The sequence below is a fragment of the Leptonotus elevatus genome, chromosome 3, assembly GCF_054856555.1.
Source record: "Leptonotus elevatus isolate MCC_2025b chromosome 3, RoL_Lele_1.0, whole genome shotgun sequence".
NCBI lineage: Eukaryota > Metazoa > Chordata > Actinopteri > Syngnathiformes > Syngnathidae > Leptonotus > Leptonotus elevatus.
Window position 1 is genome coordinate 2,855,358 of NC_141241.1, and position 10,388 is coordinate 2,865,745.

General features: G+C 39.2%; 1 protein-coding gene across 3 annotated transcripts; it reads right to left on the reverse strand.

The window, feature by feature from the left end:
• Positions 1–259: 259 nt before the first annotated feature.
• LOC147176642 (homeobox-containing protein 1-like) lies at positions 260–9,896 on the reverse strand. 3 transcript variants are annotated; one of them, XM_086072026.1, is made up of 9 exons: positions 9,713–9,896; positions 7,550–7,951; positions 7,359–7,444; positions 7,175–7,285; positions 5,675–5,837; positions 5,486–5,568; positions 5,306–5,401; positions 5,123–5,205; positions 260–3,988 (listed from the first exon to the last, which is right to left on the reverse strand). In XM_086072026.1, the coding sequence occupies exons 2-9, from the start codon at positions 7,948–7,950 to the stop codon at positions 3,749–3,751; spliced, it is 1,263 nt and encodes a 420-aa protein (XP_085928152.1). In that variant the 5' UTR covers position 7,951; positions 9,713–9,896; the 3' UTR covers positions 260–3,748. The 3 variants fall into 3 exon arrangements, with proteins under 3 accessions (XP_085928152.1, XP_085928151.1, XP_085928150.1); XM_086072025.1 differs by having other exon boundaries at positions 5,123–5,208; XM_086072024.1 differs by having other exon boundaries at positions 5,123–5,211.
• Between the last annotated feature and the right edge of the window lie 492 nt (positions 9,897–10,388).

Consider the following 10,388-nt stretch of genomic DNA (forward strand, 5'->3'; position numbering starts at 1 on the left):
TCTGCAACACATCTAGGAAATCACAGTGTCTCATCACTGGTGAGCTGTTTTGTTTTGTGTCTTTTTTTTTTTTTTAAGGCCTGTGTGACGCTCGGGCAGTCCTTGGGATAACTCCTTGTCTAAATATTAATTTTCCCTGCTAAATGTAACAGATTTCAAAAGAAAACGATAATAATAATGTATTGTGGAACTGGCTTTTTGAAAAAAAAGAAGGAAAAAAAACCTGTGTGGTGTAAATAAAGCACCAAACGTCACTGGGTCGACTGTAACCAGCTTTAATTCCCTTGTCAATAGAATAAAAACAATCATTAAAAACGGTAAAAATAGAACAAATCAAAGTTGTGCAACTGATGAGCACAAAAGAAGGCAGTACAATTAGTTGTGTTGTTGTTGTTGTTCTCTCCACAACATCTGAGCATCCAAACGAGGTACGCCATCTTTAAACAAGACATCAGATGGAAAACGCGCTTGCCTCCATTTTGCCTTCAGCGCAGTTCGGCCCCATTTTGCTATTGACGTTCATACAAAATGAATCCAATTATTACAGCAAATTTCACACATTTTCATTGTCTTCAAGATGTTGTGGAAGCGAGTAAAAGTCACGTGAACAGGACTGAGCGGAAGGCGGCGCCTTGCTTGAAACGACGTCAGAGGTTCCCCGTGACGGCTCCGAAAATGGCGTCAAAGCGGCTTGATTTATTTTTACCGTCACGCTTCCCTTTAGCGCCATCTTCAGCATTCACAAGTTTACAACTATAACATATAATCAACGATCGTGAGTTACATTTCCCGGTGAAAGGGTGAGGGTTTGACGGTGTGTTCAGGAAAACTGGAAACAATTCCGACCACTAAAAAAAATTGGGGAAAATACGTTTTGCAAAAAAAATACGTAACTAACTCAAAACAATCATCATGGGATTATTTTTCAAATTGAGGTTTTGGTGGGTTAAGGGTTTCAAATCAAATTAAATTTTCTAAATAGGGTTTCAAATTGAGGTTTGGGTTTTCAAAATAGGGTTTCAAATCGAGGTTAGGGTTTTAAAATAGGGTTTCAAATCGAGGTTAGGGTTTTAAAATAGGGTTTCAAATCGAGGTTAGGATTTTCAAAATAAGGTTTCAAATCAAGGTTAGGGTTTTAAAATAGGGTTTCAAATCGAGGTTAGGGTTTCAAATCAAGGTTAGGGTTTTAAAATAGGGTTTCAAATCGAGGTTAGGGTTTTAAAATAGGGTTTCAAATCGAGGTTAGGGTTTTAAAATAGGGTTTCAAATCGAGGTTTGGATTTTCAAAATAAGGTTTCAAATCAAGGTTAGGTTTTTCAAAGTAGGGTTTCAAATCAAGGTTAGGGTTTTCAAAGTAGGGTTTCAAATCAAGGGTAGGGTTTTAAAATAGGGTTTCAAATCAAAGTAAGGGGTTTAAAGTAGTTTTTGAGCCAGGCTTAAAGTTACAAAGTGGGGTTTCAAAGTAGAGTTAGGGTTTCCAAGTAAGGTTTCAAAGTAAAAGCTTTAAATCAAGGTAAGGGCCAGACTTAAGGTTTCCAAGTAAGGTTTCAAGGTTTAAAAGAAAGGTTAGTGTTTCCAAGTAACCACCACTTCGTGAGTTGATGTGTCACATTGGCCAGCGCAGTGAAAATGTTCTGGCTCCGCCTCTGACATATGAGCTTATCCGCTGTTTTTTCCCCCCCCACATTTGCGTTTGACTGCAACATGAGTTCGTCGTCAGATATTTCCGACGCCCCAGTTTTGCTGAACGCACCCTCCTCGGACTTTCTGGGTGTGGTTTTCCAGCGGCAATGGGATGAAAAGTAAGTTGAGGTATTTGAAGTTGTGTTGCAGAAATAGGGACGTTTCCCAGCCATCGTCCGAGCAACACAGACAAACGGAAGGCACTTGAACGCAAATTCATGGCGGATTTTGAAAATGATTCCAACGTGAATAATTCCAAACGGTCAAAATGTCAAAATGCTCCAGCGCGAAAATCGTGAAACCGCGCGCCATCAAACCTCGACGACGGCTCCGCGTCGTTTGTTCGACAAACGTGACGACATATCGTCAACTGCTGCGCGAGGCCGACGTGGAGGAAAAGAAGCACTTTGACGAACAAACAAACGAGACTTTCGTGTTTCAAACACGTTATAAGGCAGAAAAGAAAAAGTCAACAAAAGCGACCACACATTTGATGTGTCCCAAGAAAAACAAACACTTGATAACAATAATACTTTGGCTTCTGTCAACGGAAGCGACTTTTGTTCCTGGACGTCCAAACACATTTGTGTAAGAAAAAAAAATAATAATAATAAGAATAAGAATTGCACCCTCACAGTTTATATTATTAGTAGGATATATATTTATATGTATACATGTGCAGTATATCGAGATGTATATGGAGGCAGACGCATTTTTCAAAAGGTGACGTAACAGCGACGACGTGAACGCGAGAAAAAACCTTTCATTGTGTTTGAAGATGACACAACAGCTGTCAAAGATTTTTTTCCCCTCCTAGATAATTTTTTTCATTTAAATTTAATTTATTAAAAAATTGCTATCAATGAGTTATTGATTATAAAGATTTTTCCCCTCTTAGATTAATTTTTTCATTTAAATTTAATTTATTTAAAATTGCTATCAATGAATTATTGATTATAAAGATTGTTTTCCCCTCTTAGATTAATTTTTTCATTTAAATTTAATTTATTAAAAATTGCTATCAATGAATTATTGATTATAAAGATTTTTTTCCCCTCTTAGATTAATTTTTTCATTTAAATTTAATTTATTTAAAATTGCTATCAATGAATTATTGATTATAAAGATTTTTTTCCCCTCTTAGATTAATTTTTTCATTTAAATTTAATTTATTAAAAATTGCTATCAATGAATTATTGATTATAAAGATTTTTTTCCCCTCTTAGATTAATTTTTTCATTTAAATTTAATTTATTAAAAATTGCTATCAATGAATTATTGATTATAAAGATTTTTTTCCCCTCTTAGATTAATTTTTTCATTTAAATTTAATTTATTTAAAATTGCTATCAATGAATTATTGATTATAAAGATTTTTTTCCCCTTAGATTAATTTTTTCATTTAAATTGAATTTATTTAAAATTGCTATCAATGAATTATTGATTATAAAGATTTTTCCCCTCTTAAATTAATTTTTTCATTTAAATTTAATTTATTAAAAATTGCTATCAATGAATTATTGATTATAAATTGATGACTACGTTGCACAATTAAGAATTAAGAATGATTTTTGCTCCTATCTACTGCAATAAACTGTCCCGCAGTAACGAACTTGACATCATTTTTAAAAACATGGAAATTGTTCTGGAGTTGAATTTTTGGACTCGTCGTTTTTAACCACCCGTCGTGGCACTCATTTGTAGTCATCAATTAAGAGTACGAACAAAACGGAACATTTCTTTGCGTCCAAAACTCAGCTTATTTTGATCATCGGTTTGTCAGGTCACATGACGCAACCTCCGTCCCCCCCCCCCCTCGTTTACTGCTACGTGTGGAATTATGCACCACTAAAATGCAACATGAATTCAAAAAAAGCTTCCATGTTTGGATTTTGTTTTGAGGCTGCACCGTTGTGATCACAGTGTGACGAACGACTCGTCATTCTCTCATAAAAACGCGAACGTGACAGGAAGTGGCGTGTCGTCGAGCAGGTTGTTGGCGTTGGGAGGTATTTGGGCTTTTGCTCAACTCATTTGCATATGAAAACCACGACGTCACCTCCTCTTAGTCGTCTTCTATCGCCTCCGTCTTGATGTCGTCCACCAAAGTCAAGCCCGCCTCCTCGTCCCCGCCGGCCCCATCGACGGCCGCCTTCTCCGAACGCCGCTCGTCCTGGAGGGCGGGCGAAGGCGGCGACCAAGACGGCCGACGCCCCGGCGCGCGGCCCGTCAGGGTGCAGCCCCTCGGAGCGGACGCGCCCCCTCGGCCCAGGGCCGCCATCCAGCTGGGCAGCAGCGTGGGAACCTGACGCGGGAAAGGACACGGCAGCGTTATTCGAAGCTTCGCGAGAGGCTGGCGAGGGTCGGACGAAGTCTTTTTTCAGAAAATGCCAAATTAAAAATGATGACGTAAAATCATTCCAAAAAAAACTTCAATAAAATCTCAGCCATTTTAGCGCAACAGAAGACATTCATTTACAAAAAACACATTCCAAATGTCATTAAATAAAATGTTGTTGTTTTTTAAATGATATTAATTTATATCTCAGCTTTACCAATCAGAAACCAGAAAATAATTTTTGGAAAAGCCATAGTCATTTTAGAAAAAAAGATTATTATTTTTTGTTCTAATTACAATTTTTTTTTATAATAATAATTTAAATTAAACAAATAATTAAATAAATTCTTAGCCATTTTAGCCAATCAGCAGCCAGAAGAAAGTAATTTCTTGGCGGGGAAAATACAATTAAAAAAAAAAACTAACAAGTGGACGTTAACCAAAATTCAGTTGTCATGAAAAAAAAAAAGAGAGCAAAAAAACATTAAGGAATTCATTTACAGAAAACACATTAAAAATATTATTAAATAACAATATTAATTTATATCTCAGCTTTACCAATCAGAAGCCAGAAAACTACTTTTTGGAAAAGCCATAGTCATTTTAGGAAAAAAGATTATTATTTTTTGTTCTAATTACAAAAAAAATTAATATAAATTATTTTAATTAAACAAATAATTAAATAAATTCTTAGCCATTTTAGCCAATCAGCAGCCAGAATAAAGTAATTTCTTGGCGGGGAAAATACAATAAAAAAAAATGTGGACGTTAACCAAAATTCAGTTGTCATAAAAAAAAAAGAGCAAAAAAACGTTAAAGAATATATTTACAGAAAACACATTAAAAATATTATTAAATAACAATATTAATTTATATCTCAGCTTTACCAATCAGAAGCCAGAAAACTACTTTTTGGAAAAGGCATAGTCATTTTTTTATTTTTTGTTCAAATTACAATAAAAGAAAATACATAAATATTAAACAAATAATAACTAATCAATCAAAAAATTAATAAGTTCTTAATACAATTAAAAAAAAACTAACAAGTGGACGTTTCCCAAAATTCAGTTGTCATGAAAAAAATCAAACAACGTTGTATACCTGCTCGTCGTTGGCGTCGGCCTCGTCGCCGTTGGACTGACCTCCGGGACTTTGCACGTCGACGCTCTGGTTTTCCAAGATGGCTGCTTCTTCGAGAAGACACACACGCTCGTCACAGCTTATAAACATTTGAAAAAAAAAAAAAAAGAAAAAAAGACGGGAGTCGCCGGGGGACAACATTACCGATGTTGGCCCGTCTCTTGATGTCCTTGCGGCGATTGGCGAACCAGTTGTACACCTTCAGAGACGTCACCTTCTCAAAATCCAGAAGCTTCTTTCCTGAAAAACACGCACGCCAAGCGTCTCGCGCGCGCTCGTCTTTCTGGCCGCAATGCGGAGACGGGGCTCCAAATGTGGACCCACCTGGCTTTTGAATGACGCCGTTGCAAGCCGCCGAGATCTCCTCCCGCCTCGCCTCGTCGGGATACTGATTGTCACTGAAGTAGCTGCGCGTGCGCACGCACACACGCGCGCGTATGCACGCACACACGTCGTCAATAAACAAGTCCTGTTGTCACATGGTCAGAAAATGGCAGCGGATGTAAATGTCACCTCTCCATGACGGCCAGACACTCTTTCCTCCAGGTGAATCTGTTGCCCCGGCGCAGGCGAAAGCCCCCCGTAGCGGGGGCGAATGTGGGCGGGGCCTGTTGCCAGTCCATCATCACGTCCTCCAGAGTCAGCGGGGCGCTCGTATGCATGGCCAGTGTGGCACCTGATGGGTCGGGCACGTTTACAAGCATGCACGTGTGCGCACGTGAGCCCCCCCATCCCCCCCCCCCCCCCCCAACAAATACAGTTGAGGTGAACCAGAGGTCAATTGAATGTTTTATAAGCCAGGGAACAACAAAGAAAGATAAAGAAACTGGTTGGTGTTACAGTGCCATGAAAAAGTATTTGACCTCTTCTCAAATTCTTTTTGTTTACGATTTCTAAACAAATGTCAGATAAAGAAAACCCAAGTAAACATCACATTTGCAGTTTTAGGAAAGCTGACTTCATTCTGATTACCGGCAGACTTGAACCCGCGTGTCATAATGAAGTCAGACAAATGATCTCTGATTGGAAAAGCTGCAACAAAATCTCATGATTAAAAAAAAAAAAGAAGAAGAGAAATAAGTCATCCGCACCCGTCAGTTTGGAATGGCTTACAAATCATTGGACTCGTCTTATTGCGAAATGTTTTATGGCCTGAGAAGACAAAAGTTGAACTTTTTGGGAGCTTAGCATCTCGTTGCATCTGATTTAAATAGAACAATATTTCGAATTCAGTCACTTGATTGATGGAAACATCAATTCTGCTCTATTCCAGAAAGTCCGGAGGGAGATTGTGCGGTCATCGGCTTGTGACCAGAAAATCAACTTCCGAACTGCTTATGGAATAAAATGAAGCTTTTGGAGCGGCTAAGTCAAAGTCCAGACTTGAATCTGATTGATATACGATGGCATGTCCCTAAAAAGATAAACAATTAAAATAAACACTTCAATGTTGTCAAATTGAAGCAATTCTGCAATTCTTTCATTCATTAATAAAATCACCATTTAAAAACTTTTTTTTTTAACTTGTGCTCGATTATAAAGAAAATATGAATCACAATTATTTTTGGTACAAAACAAGAAATTTTTTAAATGTAAAATATATTAAGAAAAATATAATTCTTTGAAACACTAATAATGCAAGTTCCTTTTGGACGAAACAAAATTTATTAAATGAGTTATTTTAATTTTTTTTAAAAGGTTCAAATGTATAAATTTAAACAACTCAAAATGAGTATTAATAATCTTTCTCTTTCTCTTTTTTTTATGATTATGCTGATTTTGTAATTGTGGAGTGTAACTTGCACTTTGGTCATCTTTTATTCAATATTCATAATCGTTTGATTCTCTTCAACTTTAAAAACGGTCAACCAAACCATGAATTTTTTTTTAAAAAAATCACAAGAGGGCCAACATTTTTTGACGGCGCTGTAACAGACACAAATCAAACCGACACCGCGACGGACAGACATGCTGTCCGCGGCCAGACGGACAGACAGACGGGCGTGATCTCACCAGGGCTGCTCTTCTCCATCTGATACCATCTGAAGAAGGCTCGCTTCTTCTGCTCGCTGAGGTCGGAGCCGTGCTGCAGCAGCCAGTGGGAGATGCGACTCTGACTAATTCCTGCAAGAGGACCCAGACAGGTAAGCCGCCGGTTCGAGGAAGGAAGGCGGAAGACGAGGTTGGCGACGCGCACCCGTCACTTGGGCGACCACGGCCTGTGAGATGCGCCTGCTGGCCAGGAAGCACTTGATCTCCTCCTTGATGACGCCGCTGTCTCTCCTGCAAGCACGCACGCACGCATTTTGTTGTCTTTTCACATTAAAACGAGGTCCCAACTCCCACAAATGTCGTCGCCGGGGTTCGCCATCTCCCCGTCACTCCTACCTCATCAAATCTTCCACTTTCTCATCCACGTCCGCGTCGTCGTCGCCCGCCTCGAACCCGTAGCCCACCGCGCCGCCGCCCACGAGGGGAAACCTGGCCAGCGGGGACATCTTCCCGTTGGTCTGCGCTGCCGTTGCCATGGCGACGGGCGAGGTGACGTCAAAGCCGCTCGGCGATAGGCGGCTGTCGGAGAAAACGGTCTGAGTGGCGGCGGTGGAAAAGGAAGGCGGGGCGCAGGAGGACGGTCGGTGGTTTGAGGCGCGGCCGTGAGCGCGCTCCAGGCGGTCCAAGGTGTCCAGAGCGTGGAGGAGGTCGGCCTGGCCGATGCCCGTCCTCCTGAGCCTCTGCAGGAGGTCGATCTGCTCGATGGTGAAGCGCGGCTCCTCGCAATGTTGCAACATCCTACAAGACAACACAAAAATATTTTGTTATCCTCATCAACACTTGCCACATTATCATTTCGCTTGACATGTTTTGGCCTCCATTTTATGTTTGTGTGCGGTGCGCCCATTTTGACTACTCTTTATGTTAGGCTTGTTATCATTATTATTATTATTATTATTATTGGGGGGAGAAATTCAAAAATATTCTTTAATGAGTGAGAAATTCATGAAAATTGGTCATGATAAAAGGATTGAAAATACTGAAATTTTTTGAAAATTTTGTGGAAACACACTAAAGGAAATTATGGAGAATTTTATGAAATCGCCTTAAAATTAGTTTTAAAAAAAAATGGAAATGAAGTGACAAAAATAGTCAGAAATTAGTGGAAAGTTCCAAACCTATAAAAAACAAAAACAAAAAAATCTATTTAAAGGAACCGACAATCAGTTTTATTTTGTATTTAACGTTTTTTTTTTCTTCACGTCTTGAAAGTTTGAAAAGGCATTCGAGTGACATCAGTGCACTACGGCAAGATGGAGGCCAACATTGCTTACGTTTCGCCATGAAAATAAGCACAAAAAACGAACTTTGTAACTTGAACCACTTTAGTGACGTTAACACTTCACCATCATTTTCATAAAATATTACTTTGCTTTTTTTTCTGTTTGTACACAACTGGTATTGACAACGTGGGAAGGATAAAAGACAAGATTCATGCACTGGCCGGGAATCGAACCCAGGCCTCGCGCAAGGCAGGCAAGAATCCTACCATTGGACCACTAATGCCTGACAGAATATGACATGGGGGGGAAAAAACATTTTCAAAATAGATAAAAATGACCAGGAAGGCTAAAAACACTGCAGTGAGTGGCTACAAATAATAATAAATAAATAAATGAAAAATGCACCTTTTACAGACTGAAAATGGTAATAAAAAATAGATACATTTGTCACACACACAATTTTTAAGTTTAAGTGTTACTTTTTCCAGTAAAAATGTAAAGTTTTCAACAAATAAAATGACGCTTCTTCTCCACGGCAAAGAACCAACTTGATTCCAGCCACGATTTGGGGCGGTTTGTTTTGCACCAACTATTGACACTGCAAAAAATAAGAAGAAAAAAGAAAACAAACACAAACACGCCACATAAACAACAGCAGGGCCTCCTGTTTCCTTGCTAATTCGTTTATTCTCGAAGAGATTTAATTGAGGTCTGCAGCTGCAGCCATGATGGCACAGCTAACGTGTGTGTGTGTGTGTGTGTGTGTGTGTGTGTGTGTGTGTGTGTGTGTGTGTGTGATTGTTATTGTATAATTATACTTTAACAAACTCCTCCAGCGGATTTGACCAAAAACACACATTTGAATACATACTAAATAAACCATTTCAGATGGCTCAGAAAGCCTGCCAATAGTTTCGACATGTTGAAGAACAGCGCAGTGTTTCAACTTTTTCCTTCCCACACCAAAGCCCATTTTAAAATCAGCTGATTTTGTCTCAATACCAGCGAGTGTCTCCGTATGTTTTGTGGCTGGCGACGAGGAGCATTGCGTCGAAACCGCAGCGGCCAGGTGGGCTGCTAACATACCGAATCGGAGAGCAACTCTTACTTAACCGAGGGAGACTAAATGTGACCGGTTTGGGAGACGGTTTCCCAACATCTGGGCTAAACGTAGCAGAACCGCGGGGTCTTTAAAGGGGGCTTCGGCCACATCACGTAGAGGAAATCAAGCGGGCTAATGAGAGCGTTTTAAACGCAGCAGCGGCTCGTAACTTACCTTCCTTATTCCAGTAGACGGTCCTCCACAGATTTGAGTTGTAACATGCGGGCTTGTATGGAGGACACAAGTATTATGTTAAGTTCCCCCTCAAAAACGTCTTCTCTTGGTTGTATTTTGGGGCTTCAGCCCACCATCAGACAGATTCGCCTTTTGTCCGCGAGCCGGGCGCCATGTTCGACACTGCGCCGCAAGGGACGACGGGAATTGGAGTGTCAAACACAGGTGATATGATCGGTATGACCATATATGGTATATGTATGGTGTAACAAAGAAGTACTCCACAAGCTGTACGAAAAATACATTGACATGAAAACAGTATGATTTTAATGTTAGATGTTTGTGTTTATAAAATACATAATTACAAAAACAAGTATTGCAAACATCCAGATTAGTCCTTACCTGTTAATAAAGGGACAGTTGAAACACTAAAAGTACACATGAATTATTAAGTTAAAATAAATATTAGGGGTGTGGCAAAAACTGCTTTGAATCTGAAAATAGGTTTGGATTTAAAAGATGTAAGTGCTTCCAATACAAGAATCGTATTGAATTATATTTTATTGAGGAGATGCACAGCCATAATACATGTTCCAATATAATTAGGACAGACCTACGTAAAGTTAGACATTGTAACTTAAGAATTTATTTTAAAAATATTTAATTTATTAATGAT